The sequence below is a fragment of the Salmo salar genome, chromosome ssa03 (genome assembly GCF_905237065.1).
Source record: "Salmo salar chromosome ssa03, Ssal_v3.1, whole genome shotgun sequence".
Lineage (NCBI taxonomy): Eukaryota > Metazoa > Chordata > Actinopteri > Salmoniformes > Salmonidae > Salmo > Salmo salar.
Window position 1 is genome coordinate 68,234,472 of NC_059444.1, and position 26,717 is coordinate 68,261,188.

At 44.2% G+C, this 26,717-nt stretch overlaps 2 protein-coding genes across 7 annotated transcripts; one reads left to right on the top strand and one right to left on the bottom strand.

Moving 5' to 3' along the window:
- Positions 1–254: 254 nt before the first annotated feature.
- On the top strand, positions 255–11,585 carry LOC106601331 (ubinuclein-2). 6 transcript variants are annotated; one of them, XM_014193456.2, is made up of 17 exons: positions 255–900; positions 1,277–1,408; positions 1,525–1,632; positions 2,381–2,509; positions 2,630–2,736; positions 2,916–3,381; positions 4,002–4,072; positions 4,197–4,326; positions 4,496–4,602; positions 4,737–4,847; positions 6,551–6,694; positions 6,986–7,036; positions 7,154–7,196; positions 7,322–8,440; positions 8,841–9,045; positions 10,709–10,777; positions 10,973–11,585. In XM_014193456.2, exons 1-17 carry the CDS (start codon positions 589–591, stop codon positions 11,038–11,040), a joined length of 3,372 nt encoding a protein of 1,123 aa, XP_014048931.2. In that variant the 5' UTR covers positions 255–588; the 3' UTR covers positions 11,041–11,585. The 6 variants fall into 6 exon arrangements, with proteins under 6 accessions (XP_014048931.2, XP_014048934.2, XP_014048932.2 ...); XM_014193459.2 differs by having other exon boundaries at positions 10,994–11,585; XM_014193457.2 differs by having other exon boundaries at positions 256–900; positions 2,399–2,509.
- Positions 11,586–11,799: 214 nt separating this feature from the next.
- On the bottom strand, positions 11,800–13,855 carry LOC106601332 (telomerase RNA component interacting RNase). The gene is made up of 3 exons (XM_014193463.2): positions 13,028–13,855; positions 12,590–12,667; positions 11,800–12,474 (listed from the first exon to the last, which is right to left on the bottom strand). Exons 1-3 carry the CDS (start codon positions 13,298–13,300, stop codon positions 12,370–12,372), a joined length of 456 nt encoding a protein of 151 aa, XP_014048938.1. The 5' UTR covers positions 13,301–13,855; the 3' UTR covers positions 11,800–12,369.
- Between the last annotated feature and the right edge of the window lie 12,862 nt (positions 13,856–26,717).

Below are 26,717 nucleotides of genomic sequence, written 5' to 3' on the forward strand. Positions count from 1 at the left end.
AAACAGGAGAATTTGTTGGTTTCAATGCATATTTTCTAATGAAGGGCAGTCCTATGTTGTTAGTGCGTTCAGTCCAGGTAAAAGTGTTCAAGGAACCTCGTCAAAACATCCCGCGTGCCAGAGTCCGGGAACAATCGATTCTCCATATTCGCGCTAGTATGCAAAGTGGGCGGTTCTTGAGGGGCGTTCTCGCTCTATGATTGGTCAAAGACTGCTCCCTGACTGTTCTGTTTCCGCTTTCTTTTCGTACGCACGCCCAGTTACTACTCTCACTGAATAATGATAATAATGGTCAAGATGGCTACTTCAGATGCCTCCTTGCGGTAGCTACCGAACAATTTCATGGAAACAACTAAAACTACTATTCCTCGTGATTTAAAGGCCCCGGAGCTAACCTGGGAAGTGCAGAAGATACCACTGTGTGGTTTAAGGCATTTTATTACCTGACATAGTTTACCATCTAGCTAGCTAACGTTAGTTGTCGAACATTCCACATTTTAGATAGCAAGCTACAGTAACGTTAGTTCAGTGAAGTCTCGTCCTCCCTTGTGTGTTCGTACCGAGGGGGTCTGTGACGGTCAGCATCAAATGGCCGAACCGAGAAAAGTACCGTTTGTCACAATCTCTTCCTTTAACAGCAATGCACCGCCTTCGGATTCAAAGAAACGCCGCCGGGAAGATGAGGCCGAAATCAGTTTGGAGGAAGATGGAGGGGGTGGAAGTGCAGCAACCAGGCCAGGAGGTGGTACTGGTGCTAGTCCATTCGGTATCGTGAAAGCCGGTGACGGGGATTCAGCGGAAACAAAACGTGTAACAGTGCGCTTGAACCTCTCCTTGCCCGAACCCAGCGAACGGGGATCTGCTGAATTCAACTACAGTGAACTTGTTCAATCTACTCAGGTAAAGACGTGAAATCAGTCAAGGCTACAAGTGATAACACAACAGGCTGGGCCGGTGAACGCGTAGGCAGCTTGAAGTGTAAGCTCTCGAGGCTATGGTGCTGTTGTCAACAAGAGCGATGTTGGCCAACTGTAGCTACAGTATTCTTAGATATGATGTAAGCATGCCAACTTCATGTAGGATATAATATTCGTCTCATTTTGATATGAATGTTTATATTACCGTTATATAAATCATATAATATGGTAATGACACATCTAGTTCCCATCTTGCTGGAGGTAAAACTTTTAAGATTACATTTTAAGCTACTAAGAATCCACTGTTGAACCCATTTTACCTACTCTTATTTCCTGACATGCCTGATTGTCTCTTGAAGGTGAAGAAGCCTCCTGCTCCAGGACGTCCTAAAGACCTGACGCCAGCCCTGGACCCCAACGACCCCATTGCAGACAACGATAAGGAGAGAAGAGAAGTAGAGGCGCTCGCCAAGAAATTTGAGAGCAAATATGTAGGTCCCTTTACTTTGTGGGGGAAACAAATAGGTCTACACATAGATCAAATAGATTGAATTAGTTTCATTTTCATATTTTCACCTAGTCAACTGTAGTTTTTTGTTTCCTCTAGTCACAGGCCAATACAGGGAAAAAGAAGCGGAAGGACAGAGTGCAGGATCTCATCGACATTGGTTTTGGCTACGATGAGACTGACCCATTCATTGATAACTCTGAGGCTGTAAGTACTGCAAGGCTCTAAGTCTGCTCATATACTGCAGAATCTTTCCTTTGTGAACAGACTTAAGACTCATGTAAACAAGCATCAACATATGCTTTAACATATTTGCACTTTACCCCTAGTTTCAGTGTTTTTACATTTGTTATCCCAATTTTCTTTTTGCTGTCTCTTTCACATGTTTTTCTTACCACCATTGTGCTTTTGTCTTCCTTTTTCATTAACACATTGCATTCTCTCCCATACTTGCTTATTAGTTTCTCTGCTGTTTGTAACCTGTTATGCCATGGCATTGTTGAATAGTATTTCCTGATTGGCTTGAAGGGCATTCTAGAGTGTGCATTATTTCCCTATAATGCACAGCATATCAGCACGGTAGAATTCAATAGCTACAGTTCATTCTTACATGTTCTATGTTTGAGCTGCATTTGAAAGCAAAAGTTGAGTTGAGAACTGTATTGGCATTGTTGAATTAGATTTTTATAATAGCAAGCTGTTTGTTTGGTTACCAAGGCAACAACTGTAGCTACTATATCAAGTAAACTTGCTACCTACTTCAGTGGGTGCTGACCAAATTTCTAACTGTAAATTTGTTCAATTATAGCCATGGTATAAAAGGGAAAATCAACTCTGAAAATAATGCAACTCCATGGAAGGTTAGTTCCACTCCACTAGCGTGTAGTCGAACACACCTTCCATGTTGTTTATTATTTTCCAGAGAATACATAGCCCCTTGTTGATTATCCCTTAGCTACTTTCTTCCCCTCAGTATGATGAGCTGGTGCCAGCCTCCCTCAACACTAAGCTGGGAGGGTTCTACATCAACACTGGCACCCTGCAGTTCAGAGCAGCTTCCGAGTCAGAGGGAGAGGACTTCAAGGTGGGTTACACACACACACACACACACACACCTTTTCAATATATGAACAAATGTTATTCAGTGTTAAACGCTATTTCTATATCATGTGACAAGCTCAGTTTTTGTTTCTCCTGTCTGTAGAAGTTGAAAGATGGTGAGGAGCGTGTGATAAAGAAGCGAATGAAAAAGCAAGATGGCAGTAACATGGATGAGAAAAAGCCCAGGAAGATCAGGATGCCAAAGCAAGGGTGAGCAATGTTCTACATCTGTTGTCCCACTTCTGAAGTTAACTGATGTATAAGCTCATATGATGTATGAACTTATTGCCCGACTTTGACTTGAGCCGTGTGCTTCATAGTTATGCTATATGTCTATGGCTTGTAACAAGCTCCATGTAGCAACTCAACGGTCCTATGTTATCTTCCAGAGCGTCTGGCCTGAATGTCCACCGGCCAGAGAAGAAGAAAAGGAAGAAGTTAATGAAGGACTCTCTGAATCTGGCCGCCATGCTCCGCCGCTTCACACGGGAGAAGGAGGAGAACCGCAAGAAGAACCCCGGCCTGCCCCGTGGCCAGCACAATGCCAACAGTGCCCTGCTCAACGCACACCCTAAACCCAACGACATCAGCATGGCCGACCTGGCCAACGACCCTGCCATGATGTCACTGCTGGGCTCAGCCAATAACAACGACATGCTGCAGGACATGATGGGCGACCTAGACTTTGGGCTGCTGGACTCTCCTCAGCCCTCCAGCCCTGCGCAGGGGGAGAACGGTGCTCTGGGTAGGGTCCAGGGCAGGGTCCAGGGGGCACAAGGAGGTCTCCTGCCCCCTCCTCCTCTGCCTAATGGACTGCCTGCCCCTCTCAGTAAGCGCATTGAGGACCTCCGAGTGGTAAGTGACTGACATCTTCAATCAAATCCAGTTACAGATATATTTCATATTTAGAGATATTTTAGGTCTTCAGTCAGTTTCTTTATTTGATTTGTAGGGTCTAAAAGCCCTCGCTGCTCGTTGAAAACGTTCAAGCACATTACATGGAATGGATAGATTTTTTTTCCTTTAAAAACGAAAAGTGATTGTCACCGTTCTGATATTTCCTTCCATAAAGAGACCTGAGTAACACATGCATTCTCTCAGGGGCACAAGTAGGAGTGAGAAGTAGAGGTTGCTGTGGCAACGAGAGCAGTGATGTTCTTTGAGGGAGATGAGGGGAAAACACGTGCCAACTCTCTCTGACAGAACGGTGAGGGTGAAGGGAAAGGGCAAGAGGGGAATATCAGGAAGAGGAGAGAAAGGTAGAGGAGTGGAGGCAGGGAGGAGAGGAGGCCAAGAGCGAGCGAGAGGTACTGTAATGAAGGAGGTCAAAAAGAAAAGCTTAGACGACAAGGTGAGGCTTAGAGGAGTGAAAGGGCAGGTGATTGATTGATTTGCATTACATTTCAGTGTCCATTTGAGCATACTATGTTTTGTTTTAGAGAATCTCTGAAATTGAATTATTCTCCAACAAACAGGCTTCTCATCAGTTTGATCAAGAGGGCAGGAAAAAGTTCTTCACGCTGGACATGAACAACATCCTACTGGAGTGAGTCTCTGCTCTGAGCTCTTTACAACAGTACAAACCGTCTTTCCTCCCCTGACCATCTCTCTGCATGTGTTAGTCTGTGTTTATCTCAATGTCTAACCCTCTTCCTCTGCGTGTTGGTCAGTATTGAGTTGCAGGTCCAGGAGCAGCCTGCAGCAGTGCGCTCTTCAGTCTACTCCCATCTCGAGGCCTTTGTGCCCTGCAACAAGGAGGCTCTGCTCAAACGCCTAAAGAAACTCAGCCTCAATATCCAGGTATGTGTATGCACTAAAATGTTTGACATTTTATGTGTATGTTTGTGTGTGCACATAATATGCCTGTTCTTGTCTTCTATCTAATTGTAGATTGTTTGTTAACGGAGTGTGTGGCGTGAGTGCCATCTGGTGTGCGTGATTGTAAACTTTTCCATCTTCTGTCATCCAGGATGACCGTCTGCGTGCCCCGCTACTGAAGCTGAAGCTGGCTGTGTGCAGCGTGATGCCAGAGCAGATCGCCAGATACAACATGGACTGCATCGCCAAAGTGGCCAAGTAAGGCCTTCTCTGTCTCCTTTCTTCTCCTGCATTCTGTTCGCCTCTTATTTCCTCTCATACCTCCCCTTTTGTCCCTTGCTGTCTATTTTTCTACTCCTCGTCAATATTCTCTCTGGGTTGTGTATTTACAGGCAGCATTCAGAAGGGGGGGAAAAGAACGGGTCAGAAGAGGAGGATGAGGAGAAGCCTGGGAAGAGAGTGATGGGACCTCGCAAGAAGTTTGTCTGGGATGAGAAGCTCAGGTGAACTCTCATTTGTGAATGTAACGTCTTACAATTATGTTATATAGGTGTTTTGGTTTAGTGTAGTGATGGGACATTCGACTCCTTTTACTGACTCCGATCTTTTCGACTCGTTCAGTCAAATGAATGAATCTTTCGACTCATTTTGTTCATTTCAGTCAGTAATGCCCAAAGCATGCAGGACCCCGGAACGATAACTAAAAACTAGAAATAGTCATAATTCTACAAGCCTCTCGTTCATAGGTCGTTCACCATAAGGGGCTTATTGGAGATGTAATTTGTGACAGACTTGTAAAATGGTGCTTTAGATGATGTGTATTTGTTGATTGCTAGGTATACAAATCCGATTATTTCTTGGTACATTTGAAACAAAGTCTAGTTGTGACCGCAACCGGACTAATGATTTATTTTTATTTCACCTTTATTTAACCAGGTAGGCCAGTTGAGAACAAGTTCTCATTTACAACTGCAACCTGGCCAAGATGAAGCAAAGCAGTTCGACACATACAACAACACAGAGTTACACATGGAATAAACACACATGCAGTCAATAACACAATAGAAAAAGTCTATATACAGTGTGTGCAAATGAGGTAGGATAAGGGAGGTAAGGCAATAAATAGGCCATAGTGGCGAAATAATTACAATACAGCAATTAAACACTGGAGTGATAGATGTGCAGAAGATGAGTGTGCAAGTAGAGATACTGGGGTGCAAAGGAGCAAAATAAATAACAGTAAAGGGATGAGGTAGTTGGATGGGCTAATTACAGATGGGCTATGTGCAGGTGCAGTAATCTGTGAGCTGCTCTGACAGCTGGTGCTTAAAGCTAGTGAGGGAGATATGAGTCTCCAGCTTCAGTGATTTTTGCAGTTCGTTCCAGTCATTGGCAGCAGAGAACTGGAAGGAAAGGCAGCCAAAGTAGGAATTGGCTTTGGGGGTGACCAGTGAAATATACCTGCTGGAGCCCGTGCTACGGGTGGGTGCTGCTATGGTGACCAGTGAGCTGAGATAAGGCGGTGCTTTACCTAGCAAAGACTTATAGATGACCTGGAGCCAGTGGGTTTGGCGACGAATATGTAGCGAGGGCCAGCAAATGAGAGCATACAGGTCGCAGTGGTGGGTAGTATATGGGGCTTTGGTGACAAAACGGATGGCACTGTGATAGACTGCATCCAATTTGCTGAGTAGAGTATTGGAGGCTATTTTGTAAATGCAAACGCATTGTGAACGACTCTTGGCGGAATGCATTGCTTGAGTGGTGTGAGGGTGAATAGCACAATATCGTTCGCTGTTCACGACGATTTGAGTTTGTTGAGCAGAAGCTGTGTATCTTTTGGTTCTACAAAGTTGTCCATCATAGCATTCATTCTTGCACCATGCAATCATTTATTAGTTCTAAACATGTTTTTTTTTCTTTTCTATGCTGCCTGCAGCATGATCTATTTTACCTGCGCTCATATGACGAACAGTTGTTGGTCGGAACACATCTCCGGAGTCACAGAAGGAGTGCGTATTAATCCTGCTGTTGAACTAAATGCAGCCAGCAAGTCAAATGAACGACTAAAATGAACGAGTCACTCAGAAAAGCTAATCATGACTCTCGAGTCAGTAAGAAGAGTTGTCCAAAAAGAACGAATCATTCGCGAACAGTGGAGCTGAAATTGTAATGCATAGTTGGTGGAACGTGTGTTGGTCTGTAGGATGTTGCTGTGTAACCTGGTGAGGGTGAAGCTGGGCTGCTATGAGCTGGAGGGCCAGAGCTCCCAGTCTCCAGAGGACTATCTCAAGGCCTTCATGGAGACTGAGGTGAAACCACTGTGGCCCAAGGGCTGGATGCAGGGCAGGTCAGTGTATGCGTTTGCATAAAAGTATACAATTTGACCATTTAACCTAGTTTGCATTTCACCACACCACATGGGTGGCAGGTAGCCTAGTGGTTAGAGCTTTGGGCCAGTAACCAAAAGGTTGCTGGATCAAATTCATGAGCTGACAAGGTAAAAATCTGTCGTTCTACCCCTGAACAAGACTTTTAACCCACTGTTCCCTGGTAGGCCGTCATTATAAATAAGAATTTGACTGCCTTGCCTAGTTAAATAAAGGTTAAAAAAATCCCTCCACGTTCCTCTCCTCCTCAGGATGCTATTCAAAGAGAGCCTCGTGGTTCATTGTCACCTCACTGGCAATCCGTGAGTCATTACTTTGATATACTCTGCTTATTTTAAAAATCACTATATTTAAGTGAAGGTTAACACTGGTGTTCTTAATTATGCACTCTTTTTCCTTTTGATTTCACTGTTATCCAGAGCCAAGAAAAAGATGATTCCTAGTCCCAAGTCTAAACCCAAGGTTAGTGTTTTGCAGTCTGATGCACTGCTTGCATGCTTGTCATTTCAATACCATTGTTGTTTGAATAGTTTTAGATCACACTAATTGTTTGCTCTTTCTATCTCCTATGTTGTTTGGTGATCCAGGAGGGTAGTTGGGTCCAGAGATCCACCCCCTCAGTTGGTGCGACCCCCTCCCCTGCAGCCCCAGTGGCCTGCCGGCCCTCCCAGTCCCCCGCTGAGACCATCTGTCTGCTGGACTCCCTGGATGAAGAGCTGACCGCCCCCGCCCAGGACTCCATCTCCCAGGCCCTGGCCCTCCTCAGCAATGCAGCCAAGGGCCTGGTCCAAGGGGACAGTCCCCCCTCCCCTGATAGGCCCAAGACTGCCCCGTCCTCCCTCCACGCCTCACCTCTCCTCCAGAAGCACAAGAAGAGCACCATCAACACACCCAGCTCCAACACACCTCTCTACATCTCTACCTCCTCCTCCCCCTCCTCTCTCTCTCGGCCTCCCACGGTCTCCCCTTCTCTGTCCTCAGCGAGGGTCGAGGGGTTGGGGTCGATGAAGGGTGGAGGTGCCCTGGCTCAGGCTCACAGACAATCAGTGCAGAGCACTCAGAGGCTTACTGGGACGGGACTGAGTAAAGCCAACGCTCCCGGCTCTCACTCCCAGCCTAAGCTGCGGCCGCCCCCCAATCAGAAGGGCTTTGGCAGCAATAATACTAAAGCCAACAGCAGTGACACCCCCCTCTCCTCCCCTTCTTCCTCCTTCTCTCTCTCAGGAGCCCAAGCTCAGCAGCAGTCCAACTTCATCACCCCCATGCAGGCCACTCTCACCAAGTCCTCCCACAGCAGCACCTCGCCCATCATCAAACTCACCCCTCGCCTCCCCAACCCCTTAACGCACACCACCTCACCCTCCACCAATCCCAGGCCTCAGGCAGCTTCCAGTATGCACCAGTACTCCTCCAAAAGCCCAGCAGGGTTCCGCCCACCTTTCTCAGGTGCTCCGGGAGGGCCAGCCAAACTTGTCCAAGGCAGCTACACCCCTCCAGGAGGGCAAAAGACCCCCTCTCAGATCATCAGCAGCAGCGCCAACACCAGCCTTACCAACACCTCATCCATCAGCAAGCATTCGGGATCCAGTCCCTCCCCTACCACAGCCTCGGCCAATCAGCGACAAAGGCCGGCAGGTGGAACCATTCAGGGGGCTAAGCCTATTAAATCTGTCTCCACACAGTCTGTCTCTTCTCAGTTGCCACAGGTAAGTGAGAAATAAGAGATGGTAGCTGGGTGGGACAAGGTCAACAAATGTTCAAAATGAATTTATCGTCTACTGTGGTTTGTGTTGTCTGTGTATTTATGTATTTTATCTCTGTTTGTATATGTTGTCTGTTGGTCTGGTCTATATTTCTAATAAAAAATTGGGTGGTTCGAGCCCTGAATGCTGAAAGCCGTGGTGTATCAGACCATATACCACGAGCATGACAAAACATTTATTTTTACTGCTCAAATTACGTTGGTAACCAATTTATAATAGCAATAAAGGCACCTCGGGGGTTATGGTATATTGCCAATATACCACGGCTAAGGGCTGTATCCAGGCACTCCGCCTGGATACTCCACCTGGCCTTATTGCTTAATTATATGCCTTTGTTCTCCAGGTGTCCTCAGCCAGCAGCAGTCTTCTTGGCTCTGCTCCGTCTCTCCCACTGGGCTTTGGGATGTTGGGGGGGCTGGTTCCTGTGTCCCTGCCCTTCCAGTTTCCTTCACTCTTAAACCTGCCCCCGTTAGGGGGCACAGCTGGCTCCAGCACCGGGGCCAGTGGCTCCTCAGCCAGCAACAGCTCAGCATTCTCCCTGACCCAGAGTGAGTGACACAGCCAGTCCACAGAAACATGAAAAAAACTCTTTCGGAAAGTATTCAGACCCCTTCACTTTTTCCACATTTTGTTACAGTACAGCCTTAATCTACACACAATACCCCATAATGAAAACAGGTTTTTAGAAATGTTTGCAAATGTATTAAAAATAAAAAAAAATAACTTAAGTATTCAGACCCTTTGCTATAAGACTCGAAATTGAGCTCAGGTGCATCCTGTTTGCATTGATCATCCTTGAGATATTTCTGCAACTTGATTGGAGTCCACCTGTGGTAAATTCAATTGATTGGACATGATTTGGAAAGGCACCAACCTGTCTATATAAGGTCCCACAGTTGACAGTGCATGTCAGAGCCAAAACCAAGCCATGAGGTCAAAGGAATTGTCCATAGATTGTTTTGAGGCACAGATCAGGGGAAGGCTACCAAAAAATGTCTGCAGCATTGAAGGTCCCCAAGAACACAGTGTCCTCCATCATTCTTAAATGTAAGAAGTTTGGAACCACCAAGACTCTTCCTAGAGCTGGCCTCCCAGCCAAACTGAGCAATCAGGGGAGAAGGGCCTTGGTCAGGGAGTTGACCCAAGAACCCGATGGTCACTCTGACAGAGCTCCAGAGTTGCTTTGTGGAGATGGGAGAACCTTCCAGAAGGACAACCATCTCTGCAGCACTCCACCAATCAGGCATTTATGGTAGAGTGCCCAGACGGAAGCCACTCCTCAGTAAAATGCACGACAGCCCACTTGGAGTATGCCAAAAGGCACCTAAAGTACACTTTGGCCTGAATGTCAAGTGTCACATCTGGAGAAAACCTGGCACCACTCATCACCTGGCCAATACCATCCCTATGGGGAATCATGGTCGTGGCATCATGCTGTGGGGATGTTTTCCAGTGGCAGGGACTGGGAGACTAGTCAGGATCAAGGGAAAGATGAATGGAGCAAAGTACAGAGAGATCCTTAATGAAAACCTACTCCAGAGCGCTCAGGACCTCCGACTGTAGCGTCATACCCAAGAAGACTCGAAGCTGTAATTGCTGGCAAAGGTGCTTCAACAAAATACTGAGTAACAGGTCTGAATACTTATTTAAATCTGAAGTTTCAGTTTTTTTTGCAAACATTTCTAAAAACCCGTTTTTGCTTTATAAGTTATTGTGTGTAGATTGATGGGGGGTGGTGATTTTAATCAATTTTAGAATAAGGCTGTAATGTAGCAAAAGTTGAATGTAGAACAGCTGATCGAGATGGGGTTGCTTTAGTCTAGTCTGTGTGTATGTTGATGTCTGGGTATAGTTTGTTTTTGTATTTTATGTTGTTGGACCATTGTGTTAAATCCCCATGCTGTGTCTGGAAGCCTGCAATGTTTTTCTCCATTGTTTGACATTCTCCCATATTGTTTCTTTGGTTTATTCCTCATTTCTCCACTTATCCCTCTGTGCCTCTTCTTTAAAATGTTATTATTCCATTAATCTCCTGTGCTCTTACATCCATTTACTATTTGTCCTGGCTCATCTCTTTTCCTTTCAACATGTTTCTTCTGTCTTGCGTCCCATTCTTGTTTCGTCTACACTGCCTTTCCTATCTCACCATGCCCTTGACCGACACTCTCCTGTGTCTCCTCCTCCCTCCCATGTCCTCCTGTCTCTCCTCAGATCTGTTAAAGAGTCTCCAGTCAGGGTCTCAGGTTGCTCTGCCTCCTCACTTACAGCTCGCTTTCTCAGGTAAAATCTGCCCTTCCCTGTGACCCCGCTCTCTCCTCTCAGCCCGCTGTCACTTCGTCTTTTTTTTTCTTCTTGGGGACATCTTCCCTGTCTGTCCCTCCGTAGTCTCTGTGCATGCCTGTCGCTTTCGTCATGTCGGTGGTTGGCATTTGTGTTGTTTAAATATTTGTTTTTGTTTCTTATCAATATTTCAAGAACTCTACTCTTCCTGTCCAGATGTCAATCAAACCCAAGGAGGGGATGTGAAGAGGAAGTCTCTTTGACCACACCTGTTTGGAACACTGAGGACATCCACTATGATATGACAGCTATCAGGACAAATCAGGAACTAGGACGACTTTGAATGAATGACTAACAGAAACTGCCCAAACACAGGATGGGGCTGAAATGGGGAATTGGACCCTCTCGATAATCTTCCGGCTGTTACTTATTTTTTAAACAGCAATTTGATAATTGTTTAAATATTGTAAATTGTAAGGCTTAATGACAAGTTTGTTTTTGTCAATGTTTACAGAACAGACCTTTATCACTGTGGTCAGGGAGGGAGAATGAATGAGAGGTCTACTTGTTGGTGTGTGTGTGAATGCACTTCTTTAGCGTCAGTGTGCAACCCTCCCTCTCTGATACCTGGGTTAGTGTGTCTATTTGGTGCTTCTTTTTCAATGTATTATCTAGACCTGTAAGAATGATACTAAATGCGAACGTTGTTGAATTTGTTTAGGGACCGGAGCTGTATTTTTTTGCTGTACATAACTCCACCAAACTCAATAAAACAAGCCATGATCTATGCAGGATTATAACAAAATGGTATATTGGTGACTTTCTATGGTCATCAGCATGGGTAATTCTGTTCCCTCATGTCGTGCCTTCACTCGCTTTCATGAAGCGCTACACTCCATAACTTATAAAAGTGGAAAACAAGCCAATAGCATCCACATAGTGAAAAGTTAGTCTCAATGTTAGCTCTTAAAATCCACAAATGGTCAGCATTGCAAAGACACACTTTACCATGCTTCCTGGAGTCTGATTAATCAAATGTTTATTTGACGGGTAACAAACTAACCGGAGACTATCTGACGGTTGCTTATCCAAAGCAGCCCAAAAGGTCAAATTAATCAACACAAGGCTGCACAACTTTCTGTGCCTCCACTAGACTGAGGTTGAAACAGCAGAGGTTCTTTAGGGTTCTGGGTCCAGACAAGGCCAACACACCCAAGGCACAACACACAGGTCAATGGGCGGTGCTTATAATTTCAACTTTGATTTAGCTGACATCAAATGCCATATCTCATACTCAGAAAATTACTCATGACTTAATCCAGGAGCTACAATCCTGACAGTATAACCCTTAAATAATCAAGCAGGACCAGTAAGGTACTCCAATACAATCCCAAAAGCCTTTTTAACGCCACATCAAAATGCTATTGCCCCATACAGCACACAAGCTGACATTCATTTAAACCAAAAAAGAAAAACAGGAAAAACAAGATTAAACAAAATAGGTGATCGCTTCTACAGCTGTAAAGAGTCTGGCAGAAGGTTTGATGGCTGTCCCAATCCCTGTTGGTTTTTCTTTCTAAAGGTCCTCCAGTCTATTTGACCAGAGGCCTGGTTTTGTCATCATCGCCACACTGGTGGGCTTTATACTTTTTCACCTCTGCCATGTATTTTGTCCAGGCATCCCCCTTGCCCTCCATCTGGAAAACAGAATAAGCAGAATAAATAATTAGACAATGGTTTAGAAGACACAAGTGGTATTTCATGAAGACAATGTCATGACAAAACTAGCAGGAAAAAAAATATTTCTTGAACCTCAGGGTCCACTTTCTGTTTCTTCGCAACCATGCCAGTCTTAAGGGCCAATTTAGAGCCACCTCTGCGCTTCCCCACCTGGGTTAGGGGATAGAAGACTGAAACCGTTATACGAGCCCTTGCGGGTGGACTGCCAATGATGGAGACTACACAAGACGAGAGAACAAAGAAAAGGCCTATGTTATCACCGGAAACATTCCTGAAGTCGAGTAGCTAATGAATGCTTTCCAATGTCTAGGACCTGATGTGGATCTCAGGTTACTTGTTGGTGACATTGCAGTGCACCTCTTCACGTGTGAATGTATCCCTCTATGGTGATGTAACTATACACTAACGTGAACTGTGTGTGGTGGATAAAAAAAACAAATGTTTATAATTTGTTAATTGAGACATTGCCATTGGCTACAATCTCTAGCTAACAACAGCCAAACCCCTTACAAAGCTGGTCACACTTGGAGTCTTCTTTTCCTGTGTCGACTGTCCTTCTTCAGCAGTACTTTTATCACCGCATCCTTGGTCCATTTCTTTTTTCATTTTTTCTTTCTCCATTTTTTTCTTGAACATCTCCATAAAGCTTCCATCATTAGCAAATGAATTGGCCGCCGCTGCTTTGCTGACTCCCGGTGCAGGACTGGCTGGCGACCCCGGGCTGTTACTGCTCGAATCGCTGCTGTTTTGATGTCTTCTGTTGTATCCACGCTTCGGATCCATGTTAGCTTTTCTTTTGACGTAGAAGGGCTCCGTTCCTTTAGGCCTTTCTGCAACTAGTGGTGTGCTCTCTGGTCGTTTTGTGTCAACACAAACTAAAGCCGGCTAGCTACTTAACAAAAAAATGCTATCGGTGACAGTGACTCCACCCGAACCCCAAACTAAGCAACAAACTTCGAGGCAAAGTAGCTAGCATACGAAGCCGTCTAATTAAACACGTGGAAATCCATAAATTAATCGGAGCGACACTTGTCCGTCTCCCAGCGAGCTAGCACAGGTCCTCACTGCGAAAAAACTCAGGCGTGTTGTTGGTGGCTAGCTAACGTTAGCGTTGTATCTAGCTAGTTATTCGAAAAATGTCAACTAGCTAATGACCAAACAATTGTGTCATGAGTAGCTAAACTATTACAAAACACAAATCAACCACATTAGATATATATAATAATATTTTTTTTTCAAACGACTCTCAAAGTGAAGTATATTACTGATATATTGGCTACATTTGTCCAGATGTGGTTTTCTTTCAGTTGTTATCGGCCATGTTGAATTTCGGCTTATCATTTACGTCAGCACGTCAATATTCTATGGTATTATGGCGGTCCGCAAACATTCGTTAGAGGTGCATGCCGCCACCTACTGTGTGGACTGTGTCAGTTTACTGTTCTGGTGTGTGAATTCATTACACTTCGTGAAATAAAAAGGGGGGGAAAAAATGCCCTACGAACTAACCCTTCACCCATTAAAACCTCACTACTATTCCACTACTTGACCCTATCTTTTTATTTAACCTTTATTTTATCAGGGAGTCATACTCAGGCCTCCCGAGTGGTGCAGCGGTCTAAGACACTGCATCTCAGTGCTTGCGGCGTCAATACAGACACCCTGGTTCATATCCAGGCTGTCTCACAACCGGCTGTGATTGGGAGTCCCTTAGGGCGGCGCACAATTGGCCCAACTTTGTCCGGGTTTGGCTGGTGTAGGTTATCATTGTAAATAACAATTTGTTCTTAACTGACTTGCCTAGTTAAATAAAGGTTTGAATACTGGGACCAAGGTCTCTTTTACAGATGAGCAGCCCTGAATTACAGAAACTACAGACATCAAAATATTAACACAAAATACAAACAGAAAAAAAGACATGGCCATAAAAAACAAAAAACATCAGTAATAAGGTCCTCAGTCAGCTTTCTGAATTGCCTAGCGCAGTGGTTCCCAAACTTTTTATAGACCCATACCCCTTCAAACATTCAACCTCCAGCAGCGTACCTCCTATAGCACAAGGGTCAGCGCATTCTCAAATGTTTTTTGTTGTTGTTGCCATCATTGTAAGCCTGCCACACTGACGCTATACGATACATTTATTAAACATAAGAATGAGTGTGAGTTTTTGTCACAACCCGGCTCGTGGGAAGTGACAAAGAGCTCTTATAGGACCAGGGCACAAATAATAATAATCAATCATTTTGCTCTTTATTTAACCATCTTACATATAAAACCTTATTTGTTAATTGAAAATTTTGAAAATTGTGAATAACTCACCACAGGTTAATGAGAAGGGTATGCTTGAAAGGATGCACATAACTCTGCAATGTTGGGTTGTATTGGAGAGAGTCTCAGTCTTAAATCATTTTCCACACACAGTCTGTGCCTGTATTTAGTTTAGTTTTCATGCTAGTGAGGGCCGAGAATCCACTCTCACATAGGTATGTGGTTGCAAAGGGCATCAGTGTCTTAACAGCGCAATTTGCCAAGGCAGGATACTCTGAGCGCAGCCCAATCCAGAAATCTGGCAGTGGCTTCTGATTAAATTACATTTTCACAGAACCGCTTGTTGCAATTTTGATGAGGCTCTCTTGTTCAGATATCGATAAGTGGACTGGAGGCAGGGCATGAAAGGGATAACGAATCCAGTTGTTTGTGTCATCCGTTTTGGGAAAGTACCTGCGTAATTGCGCACCCAACTCACTCAGGTGCTTCGCTATATCACATTTGACATTCAAATCAAATCAAAGTTTATTTGTCACGTGCGCCGAGGCTCTAACTAATAGTGCGAAAAAAGGCGTGTGTGTGTGTGTGTGTGTGTAAGTAAAGAAATAAAACAACAGTAAAAAGACATTTGAAAATAAGAGTAGCAAGGCTATATACGGACACCGGTTAGTCAGGCTTATTGGGGTAGTATGTACATGGTGGTTAAAGTGACTATGCATATATGATGAACAGAGAGTAGCAGTAGCGTAAAAAGAGGAGATGGCGGGTGGAGGGACACAATGCAGATAGCCCGGTTAGCCAATGTGCGGGAGCACTGGTTGGTCGGGCCAATTGAGGTAGTATGCACATGAATGAATAGTTAAAGTGACTATGCATATAAGATAAACAGAGAGTAGCATCAGCGTAAAAGAGGGATTGGGGGGGAGCACACAATGCAAATAGTCCGGGTAACCATTTGGTTATCTGTTCAGGAGTCTTATGGGTTAGGGGTAAAAACTGTTGAGAAGCCTTTTTGTCCTAGACTTGGCACTCCGGTACCGCTTGCCATGCGGTAGTAGAGAGAACAGTCAATGACTGGGGTGGCTGGGGTCTTTGACAATTTTTAGGGCCCTCCTCTGACACCGCCTGGTGTAGAGGTCCTCGATGGCAGGCAGCCTTGCCCCAGTGATGTACTGGGCCGTACACACTACACTCTGAAGTGCCTTGCGGTCGGAGGCCGAGCAATTGCCGTACCAGGCAGTGATGCAACCGGTCAGGATGCTCTCGATGTTGCAGCTGTAGAACCTTTTGAGGATCTCAGGACCCATGACAAATCTTTTTAGTTTCCTGAGGAGGAAAAGGCTTTGTCGTGCCCTCTTCACGACTGTCTTGGTGTGTTTGGACCATTGTAGTTTGTTGTTGATGTGGACACCAAGGAACTTGAAGCTCTCAACCTGCTCCACTACAGCCCCGTCGATGAGAATGGGGGCGTGCTCGGTGCTCCTTTTCCTGTAGTCCACAATCATCTCCTTAGTCTTGTCTGTAAGACATTGTCTGTAAGCTTGAGTTAATTTGCACACAAAAAATCATACAATGATGGAAAGACCTGTGTGTTGTCCTTGTTAATGCAGACAGAGAATAGCTCCAACTTCTTAATCATAGCCTCAACTTTGTCCCGCATATTGAATATAGTTGCTGTAATCCTAGATTCAGATCATTCAGGCGAGAAAAAACATCACCCAGATAGTCCAGTCGTGTGAGAAACTTGTCATCATGCAGGCGGTTAGACAAGTGAAAATGATGGTCAGTAAAGAAAATTTAAGCTCGTCTCTCAATTTAAAAAAAACGTGTCGATACTTTGCCCCTTGATAAACAGTGCACTTGTGTATGTTGTAAAAGCGTTACATGGTCGCTGCCCATATCATTGCATAGTGCAGAAAATACACGAGAGTTCAGGGTGATTGCTTTAACAAAGTTAACCCTTTTCACTGTAGTGTCCAAAACGTCTTTCAAGCTGTCAGGCATTCTCTTGGCAGCAAGAGCCTCTCGGTGGATGCTGCAGTGTACCCAAGTGGCATCGGGAGCAACTGCTTGCACACGCATTACCACTCCACTGTCTCCCTGTCATGGCTTTTGCACCATCAGTACAGATACCAACACATCTTGACCACCTAAGTACATTTGATGTCACAAAGTTGTCCAGTACTTAAAAAATATCCTCTCCTGTTGTCCTAGTTTCCAGAAGAGGATGTCTTCCTTAATTGACCCCCCATAAACGTAACGGACATATACCAGGAGCTGTTCCAGGCCCGCCACGTCTGTTGACTCATCCAGCTGTAACGCATAGAATTCAGTAGCTTGTATGCGAAGCAGTAATTGTTTCAAAACATCTCCTGCCATGTCACTGATGCGCTGTGAAGGTGTTGTTTGATGAAGGCATTGTCTGTATAGTTTTTTTTGCCTTTTCCCACAGTATTGTCCCAGCCATATCCACGGCAGCAGGAAGAATGAAGTACTCCACAATAGTATGGGGCTTGCCTGTCCTAGCCACTTGGTAGCTTACCATATAAGATGCTTTAGCCCCTTCTTATTAATGGTATCTGTTGCTTTTATACATGTCTCACTACTCAAAAGTCATCTTAATTCTCCCTCAAAAAACTCCTGTCGCTTATTTTTCAAATTGGCATGTTTTGTTTCTAAATGTCTGCGCAAGAGTGAAGGTTTCATCGAGTTGTGAGATAATACTTTTTCACATATAACACACTGTGGCTGAGGAAAGGCACAACTCCCAATATAAGTGAACCCCAGATCAATGTAGTTCTCATCATATTTGCTCCTCTTCGATGGTCCAACGTCCCCGTCTGTTGTTCGGTGCTTTCCTGGGTAAGGGGGCAGTAGCTCTTCGGCTGCATCAGATTCACAACAGTCAGTGTCCATGCTAGCTGGGCTAACAACAAATGTAGAATTACTGATGCTAGAATTGGATGTGCTCGTGGAAGAAGAACAACTTGTTTCGTTGACAGGTGCAGTACTGCTGGTAGTAGCAGTACTACCAGTAGAGTTGATATGTGTCTATGGACTTTTTTTTTTTTTTACCATTTATCAATTTTCGAGCAAATGGAATGAGCAGCAGCTACATTTGGCGACATACGGACCGTTAGTGGAATTCCCGCGAGAGAGTAACGGTTAATGTGATTGGATGTTAATTATTTGACTAGGCTACCTGTACTTGACATTGTGTTATTATTTCGCTGAACACTAGATGATTTAATTGTATTTTTGGCAGAGACGAGGCTATTCAGGCAAGAAAAAAATCTCACCCAAATGTATTGCCACGTTGGAAAATATAAACGGACTGTTTGAAAATGTGAAGAAAAAAATAATAATAATGTGTGAATACCTACTCTAGAGAAACCAAAACATCCAATCTAAGAACATTTTGACGATTTCTTTGTGTAACAGTACAAGAAAACTAAAAGCTGATTTAACTAACTCAGTAGAGACCAAAGGAATTTCCAGAGTGAATGTCTGAACGCAAAATCAAATAGGCTTCCCCAAAAGAATATGGCCGCTGTGGTAGAACGTTTATTTTGATTGGCGATTTTATGCATTTATCAAAATCACATCAGGTAGCCTGATTTCAGAGGTGTCATGTAAACAAGATTATTTACAGGGAAATTGTTATTCTTGCTCAGCATGTAGGCTAAACACTTAAATCAAACTATTATATTAATCTGACTTGACACCAGCCACACACACTACATGATAAAGGCAACAACAAAAAAACTGACACCGCTAGAACTTTTCCTGGTTGCTAAAACTGTAATAGTTAACATCATTTCAGTTTGTGACAAAACAAGAATCATTGTACCATCTAAACCGCGGTTAAATATATTTTCAATAACCCAAAATATTGTATATTCAACTTGTTTGAAGCTGGTGAACAAAACTGAAAGTGAAAGACAAAAACTAAACTGAAGAATTTATTTGATTTATTTCACCTTTATTTAACCAGGTAGGCCAGTTGAGAAAAAGTTCTCATTTACAACTGCGACCTAGCCAAGATAAAGCAAAGCAGTGCGACAAACAACAGAGTTACACATGGAATAAACAAACGTACAGTCAATAACACAAAATAAAATAAAAATAGAAAAATCTATGTACAGTGTGTGCAAATGTAGAAGAGTAGGGAGGTAGGCAATAAATAGGCCCTAGAGGCGAAAATAATTACAATTTAGCATTAATACTGGAGTGATAGGTGTGCAGATGATGATGTGCAAGTAGAGATACTGGGGTGCAAAAGGGCAAGAGGGTAAGTATGGGAAGCATAGAAACAGTGCACATATAACAGATCCACCACTTCTTAGACTGGCTTTGAATGAGAATGACAGATCTATAACTTACATTTCTATGTGAATTTGGTTGGATCACCAAATAAATGACATATTGAAGCTTTATCGGGGGTGCTGCAGCACTCTCAACACCCCTACTTCCCGCGGCTATGAGGAAGTCTCAAGGTTGTGCTCGCCTGAGTTAGAATACGTCATAAACTGTAGACCATACTATTTGATAATGGCGCCAGAGGAGATGGCTGCCGTTTTACGGTCCCCTAACCAATTGTGCTATTGTGTATATTTTTTCGCATTATTTGTAACTTATTTTGTACATAATGTTTCTGCCACCGTCTCTTATGACCGAAAAGAGCTTCTAGATTTCAGGACAGCAATAACTCACCCTGTACTGGAAGAATATTGTTTCTTTAACGAGTTGCACGCGAAGGATTTTCTCCAGACACCCGACAAGGCCCTCATCCCCGTCATTCGCAGGAGAAAGAGACAGAGATATCGGGGACATAGGTCTGGGTGCCTTGGACAAAAGGAACACCTATGTGAGAATGCTGGTCATTGACTACAGCTCAGCGTTCAACACCATTGTGCCCGCCAAGTGGTGAGGGAAGACAACAACACATCCGCCACGCTGACCCTCATCATGGAGGCCCCTCAGGGGTGCTTGCTTAGTCCCGTCCTGTACTCCTTGTTCACCCACGACTGCGTGGTTGCTCAGGATTTCAAAACCATCATTAAGTTTGCAGACAACACGAAGGTGGTAGAGGAAGGCCCTAAAAATGGTGAAAGACTCCAGCCACCCAAGTCATAGACTGTTCTCTCTGCCGCAAGGCAAGCGGTACCGATGCACCATGTCTGGAACCAACAGGACCCTGAACATGTACAGTCGTGGCCAAAAGTTTTGAGAATGACACAAATACACTGCTCAAAAAATAAAGGGAACACTTAAACAACACAATGTAACTCCAAGTCAATCACACTTCTGTGAAATCAAACTGTCCACTTAGGAAGCAACACTGATTGACAATAAATTTCACATGCTGTTGTGCAAATGGAATAGACAACAGGTGGAAATTATAGGCAATTAGCAAGACACCCCCAATAAAGGAGTGGTTCTGCAGGTGGGGACCACAGACCACTTCTCAGTTCCTATGCTTCCTGGCTGATGTTTTGGTCACTTTTGAATGCTGGCGGTGCTTTCACTCTAGTGGTAGCATGAGACGGAGTCTACAACCCACACAAGTGGCTCAGGTAGTGCAGCTCATCCAGGATGGCACATCAATGCGAGCTGTGGCAAGAAGGTTTGCTGTGTCTGTCAGCGTAGTGTCCAGAGCATGGAGGCGCTACCAGGAGACAGGCCAGTACATCAGGAGATGTGGAGGAGGCCGTAGGAGGGCAACAACCCAGCAGCAGGACCGCTACCTCCGCCTTTGTGCAAGGAGGAGCAGGGGGAGCACTGCCAGAGCCCTGCAAAATGACCTCCAGCAGGCCACAAATGTGCATGTGTCTGCTCAAACGGTCAGAAACAGACTCCATGAGGGTGGTATGAGGGCCCGACGTCCACAGGTGGGGGTTGTGCTTACAGCCCAACACCGTGCAGGACGTTTGGCATTTGCCAGAGAACACCAAGATTGGCAAATTCGCCACTGGCGCCCTGTGCTCTTCACAGATGAAAGCAGGTTCACACTGAGCACGTGACAGACGTGACAGAGTCTGGAGACGCCGTGGAGAACGTTCTGCTGCCTGCAACATCCTCCAGCATGACCGGTTTGGCGGTGGGTCAGTCATGGTGTGGGGTGGCATTTCTTTGGGGGGCCGCACAGCCCTCCATGTGCTCGCCAGAGGTAGCCTGACTGCCATTAGGTACCGAGATGAGATCCTCAGACCCCTTGTGAGACCATATGCTGGTGCGGTTGGCCCTGGGTTCCTCCTAATGCAAGACAATGCTAGACCTCATGTGGCTGGAGTGTGTCAGCAGTTCCTGCAAGAGGAAGGCATTGATGCTATGGACTGGCCCGCCCGTTCCCCAGACCTGAATCCAATTGAGCACATCTGGGACATCATGTCTCGCTCCATCCACCAACGTCACGTTGCACCACAGACTGTCCAGGAGTTGGCGGATGCTTTAGTCCAGGTCTGGGAGGAGATCCCTCAGGAGACCATCCGCCACCTCATCAGGAGCATGCCCAGGCGTTGTAGGGAGGTCATACAGGCACGTGGAGGCCACACACACTATTGAGCCTCATTTTGACTTGTTTTAAGGACATTACATCAAAGTTGGATCAGCCTGTAGTGTGGTTTGGAGGATGTGTTGGTACCATTCTTTATTCATGGCTGTGTTCTTAGGCAAAATTGTGAGTGAGCCCACTCCCTTGGCTGAGAAGCAACCCCACACATGAATGGTCTCAGGATGCTTTACTGTTGGCATGACACAGGACTGATGGTAGCGCTCACCTTGTCTTCTCCGGACAAGCTTTTTCCGGATGCCCCAAACAATTGGAAAGGGGATTTATCAGAGAAAATGACTTTACCCCAGTCCTCAGCAGTCCAATCCCTGTACCTTTTGCAGAATATCAGTCTGTCCCTGATGTTTCTCCTAGAGAGAAGTGGCTCTTTGCTGCCCTTCTTGACACCAGGCCATCCTCCAAAAGTCTTCGCCTCACTGTGCGTGCAGATGCACTCACACCTGCCTGCTGCCATTCCTGAGCAAGCTCTGTACTGGTGGTGCCCCGATCCCGCAACTGAATAAACTTTAGGAGATGTTCCTGGCGCTTGCTGGACTTTCTTGGGTGCCCTGAAGCCTTCTTCACAACATTTGAACCGCTCTCCTTGAAGTTCTTGATGATCCAATAAATGGTTGATTTAGGTGCAATCTTACTGGCAGCAATATCCTTGCCTGTTTTGTGCAAAGCAATGAGGACGGCACATGTTTCCTTGCAGGTAACCATGGTTGACAGAGGAAGAACAATGATTCCAAGCACCACCCTCCATTTGAAGCTTCAGGTCTGTTATTTGAACTCAATCAGCATGACAGAGTGATCTCCAGCCTTGTCCTCGTCAACACTCACACCTGTGTTAACGACAGAATCACTGACATGATGCCAGCTAGTCCTTTTGTGGCAGGGCTGAAATGCAGTGGAAATGTTTTTGGGGGATTCAGTTCATTTGCATGGCAAAGAAGGACTTTGCAATTAATTGCAATTCATCTAATCACTCTTCATAACATTCTGGAGTATATGCAAATTGGCATCATACAAACTGAGGCAGCAGACTTTGTGAAAATTAATATTTGTGTCATTCTCAAAACTTTTGGCTACGACTGTACATATCTACCTCAATTACCTCATACCCCTGCACATCAACTCGGTACTGGTACTCATTGTGTATCTTTCATTACTTGTTTTACTTTTCTATTATTTCTCTATTTTCTTTCTCTCTGCATTGTTAGGAAGGGTCTGTAAGTAAGCATTTCACTGTTAGTCCACACCTGTTGTTTACGAAGCATGTGACAAATAACATTTGATTTGATCCTACATCAGGCCAGCAGCCTAAGAGGACAGGACACTGTCTATCGTTCAACACACCTTGGATCTTTTCTAAAGTAAAATCTTATAAATCAAAGTATTTCTTTGCAGCTACCACCACATCTATTTTTTGTGATTTACGTTTCTTAGTACACACAGGAGAACACAGAGGACTCAGAATATTATATATGGCCACCTCATCCAGTAGATATCTGTTGGTTCGACACATTGAGACAGTTGTGGTGGATTAAGGAAATGTTACAAAGTTGGGCTATATAAGGAAAAACCCCAACTCTGAATCATTGGGGTCTCAACGAATCACCTATGGGTGGTTCGTTGACCAGCTCCATTATTGCAATAATTAATCGATATCAAATAAAGATTGATTGTTTGAAGAACAAGTCTCTCTCACTCTCACTTGATTAGAATTTCCACAACATTCTTGGCGATGAGGATGGGATTCCAACCTTCAACTACTGACTGCTCCTGAGGACCTGGGTTAAACTGTTTACAGGACTCACCCAAATTAGGAGACTCATTGAAGCCCGCACTCAGCTGGGACCTGCCTAAGATCCAAGAGGAGAGTGTTGGTGGGTAAATATGGGATCTCGAACATAGATAAATAAACGGTGAGACTGAAATTTCTTGGAAACAATAATTAAGTAAGACCCGTGGGGTCTCTACCAGATCAAAATACTAAGTGGTAGGGTTCTGTGAAAGGAACAACTATGACTGGTGAGACTGGTAGGTACTAGTTAAAAGCCTGGGATGTGATGTATTTTGAATAAGGAATGTTATGACCAGTGAAACTAGTGGGAACTAACTAAAAGCCTAGGATGTGTATTTTCTTTTCGAGATTTATGACTAGTGAAGTTAGGACTAGGTGAAAAACTAGGGTGTGGAAGTTCCATGAGAACTCTATGACTAGTGAACCTCGTGACTGATTAAAAACCTAGGGTGTGTGGTCGCGAAGGGGAACAGTCCATGACCTGTGAAATCAGTAATGTGTAACATAAGTATTTAAAGAGGTAATGCCATGGGTAATTATGGTAAGATGTAAATGTATGAGTTACGGTATCCCAGGAACTAACCTCGAGATAAAAATTAGGCAATATTTCTGCAGATAACAAAAATATTGTAGAAAACAACTAATTGATGAATGTGTTTTGGGAACAGTACTGTGTGAATGTGATATGAGATAATTAGAATTAGTTGTAGCAGCGGAGAGTCATTGGGGAATGCACATGGAGTGGTGTTGACGTGAGTAACAAAGATTTATAACGTTATATATGGATTCTGTGAAGATATGAAAAAAAAATGATATTGTTTGTGTGTATAATCGATTACTGGAGATTTGATGAAGTAATAATAATAATAATAATATACAAACTTGCACACCCAAACATAGACATACGAAGGGGTGAAAAAAGTATCCTGAGTTGGTCACTTTATGGAGTATATAAAGTCAGAACATCTGTTGTCTCAGCCACTGCCTGTCACCAAGGGAGTACCCCAGGGCTCGATCCTAGGCCTCACGCTCTTTTCAATTTATATCAGCAACATAGCTCAGGCAGTAGGAAGCTCTCTCGTCCATTTATATGCAGATCATAAAGTCTTATACTCAGCTGGCCCCTCCCAGGATTTTGTGTTAAATGCTCTACAACAAAGCTTTCTTAGTGTCCAACAAGCTTTCTCTACCCTTAACCTTGTTCTGAACACCTACAAAACAAAGGTCATGTGGTTTGGTAAGAAGAATGCCACTCTCCCCACCGGTATGATTACTACCTCTGAGGGTTTAGAGCTTGAGGTAGTCACCTCATACAAGTACTTGGGAGTATGGCTAGACGGTACACTGTCCTTCTCTCGGCACATATCACAGCTGTAGGCTAAAGTTAAATCTAGACTTGGTTTCCTCTATCGTAATCACTCTTCTTTCACCCCAGCTGCCAAACTAACCCTGATTCAGATGACCATCCTACCCATGCTAGATTACAGAGACATAATTTATAGATCGGCAGGTAAGGGTACTCTCGAGCGGCTAGATGTGCTTTACCATTTGGCCATCAGATTTGCCACCAATGCTCATTAAAGGACACATCACTGCACTCTATACTCCTCTGTAAACTAGTCATCTCTATATGCCCATCGCAATACTCACTGGTTGATGCTTATTTATAAAATCCTCTTAGGCATCACTCCCCCCTATCTGAGATATCTACAGCAGCCCTCATCCTCCACATACACCACCTGTCCTGCCAGTTACATTCTGTTAAAGGTCCCCAAAGCACACACATCCATAGGTTGCTCGTCTTTTCAGTTCGCTGTAGCTAGTGACTGGAACGAGCTGCAACAAACACTCAAACTGGACAGTTTTATCTCAATCTCTTCATTCAAAGACTCTATCATGGACACTCTTACTGACAGTTGTGGCTGGTTTGCGTGATGTATTGTTCTCTCTACCTTCTTGTCCTTTTTGCTGTTGTCTGTGCCCAATTCATGTTTGTACCATGTTGTGTTGCTACCATGTTGTTGTCATGTTGTGTTGCTACCATGTTGTTGTCATGTTGTGTTGCTACCATGCTGTGTTGTCATATGTTGCTGCCTTGCTATGTTGTCTTAGGTTTCTTTATGTAGTGTTGTGTTGTCTCTTGTCTTGATGTGTGTTTTGTCCTATATTTATATTTATTATAATTTTAAAAAATCCCAGCCCCGTTCTTGCAGGAGGCCTTTGCCTTTTGGTAGGCCTTCATTGTAAATAAGAATTTGTTCTTAACCGACTTGCCTAGTTAAATAAATGTTCAATAAAATATTTTTTTTATCATTTGACAGAGATAAGGTTAAAACATTACATGACTGTCTATACAGGGTCTGGGAAATAGTCTCACAAAAATATTGGCGTATGTCCACTTTGGGTAAAAGTGCGGGGAACTGATTTACCCCTAACCAATAAAACTATAAATACATGGGATGCCCTCCGTCCTGGTAATACATTTTGAAACAAAACCCATGCCCTGTTAAATAGGACCATTGAAATGTTGAACATGTATAGATTTGTTTTTAAATTTAAGGCTATAAATTATTGTAGTCCCGATTGAGTTTTTTTTTTTTTATATTCCAAAGGTTGACGTTCTAAACCAACTCGTGAGTAAGCAAAATAGAAAGTGTCTGATTTCTTGTCTACGCCATCTCAGGCACCAGACATATTATGGACAGAGAGCGCCATCTACAGGGGACTAGTGGATAGTGCCAGGGATGTTATAGTGAAAGTTATAAATCAGAAAGAAATCTAGTCTCGAGAGCTACTTTAGAAAGTTTATATTTTCACCTCTGAAATTGGCCGATGTAGTTGAAAAATTCGGCGCATTACATGTTAATCTTAAAATAATAGACATGTAATGAGTCTGAAGCAAATAGTGAATATCCAACGGAGATTGGTTATTTTATATACAGTAAATGTTGGAGTGGATTAAAACACAAATTATTAAAGATCCATCTTCCTCTAATACTCTCTACACTGCTGCAGCATATGACACCTTCTGTACTACTCTGACCCTGGCAACCTTGACCTGCCTTTCTCTGAAACGGACACTTCTGTCTTCAGCAACATACCCCTACAGCAGGGTTCCCCAACTGGCGGCCTGCGGGCAAATATTCACACACAGCTTTTTCCACCAATACTACATATTCCTTTGTCTCATGCCTTCCTGCACACTTCTCACATCTCCTTCCTACACACTGCTGCAACGTGACCATAAGCTTGGCACCTAAAACACCGTAATGGTTTTGAGACAAAAGCGCTCACGGAATAACTGACACATCCTAACTTGACTTTGTCGAGTCAAGACTTCATCAAAACTCAGCAGGATAGACAGTCTTCTCTGTTTCACAACACTCTCCACTGGGTTTGCGTTGCACCAAACAGCAGGTGTCAGAACCTAACACCACCCCAGTTAGCGCTCCTTTCAATGAAGCCCTGCTCCTGAGAGCAAAGCATGTCACAGGTCTTTTCACAAGTCCACTTCGAGTTCCTTTCACAGATTCAACAGTCCCCAACCCCTTCTCCACTCAACCTGACACCATGTA

Bases quoted from the DNA above. Each gene is read 5' to 3' on its own strand.
- LOC106601332 (XM_014193463.2), bottom strand. From the start codon at position 13,300: ATGGATCCGAAGCGTGGATACAACAGAAGACATCAAAACAGCAGCGAT. The intron at 12,668-13,027 runs GTAAGGGGTTTG...CCCCTAACCCAG, and splicing joins CTCCAAGTGTGACCAGCTTT to GTGGGGAAGCGCAGAGGTGG. The intron at 12,475-12,589 runs GTTCAAGAAATA...TCTGTTTTCCAG, and splicing joins AACAGAAAGTGGACCCTGAG to ATGGAGGGCAAGGGGGATGC.
- LOC106601331 (XM_014193456.2), top strand. From the start codon at position 589: ATGGCCGAACCGAGAAAAGTACCGTTTGTCACAATCTCTTCCTTTAAC. The intron at 4,073-4,196 runs GTGAGTCTCTGC...CGTGTTGGTCAG, and splicing joins ATGAACAACATCCTACTGGA to TATTGAGTTGCAGGTCCAGG. The intron at 7,197-7,321 runs GTTAGTGTTTTG...TTGGTGATCCAG, and splicing joins GTCCCAAGTCTAAACCCAAG to GAGGGTAGTTGGGTCCAGAG.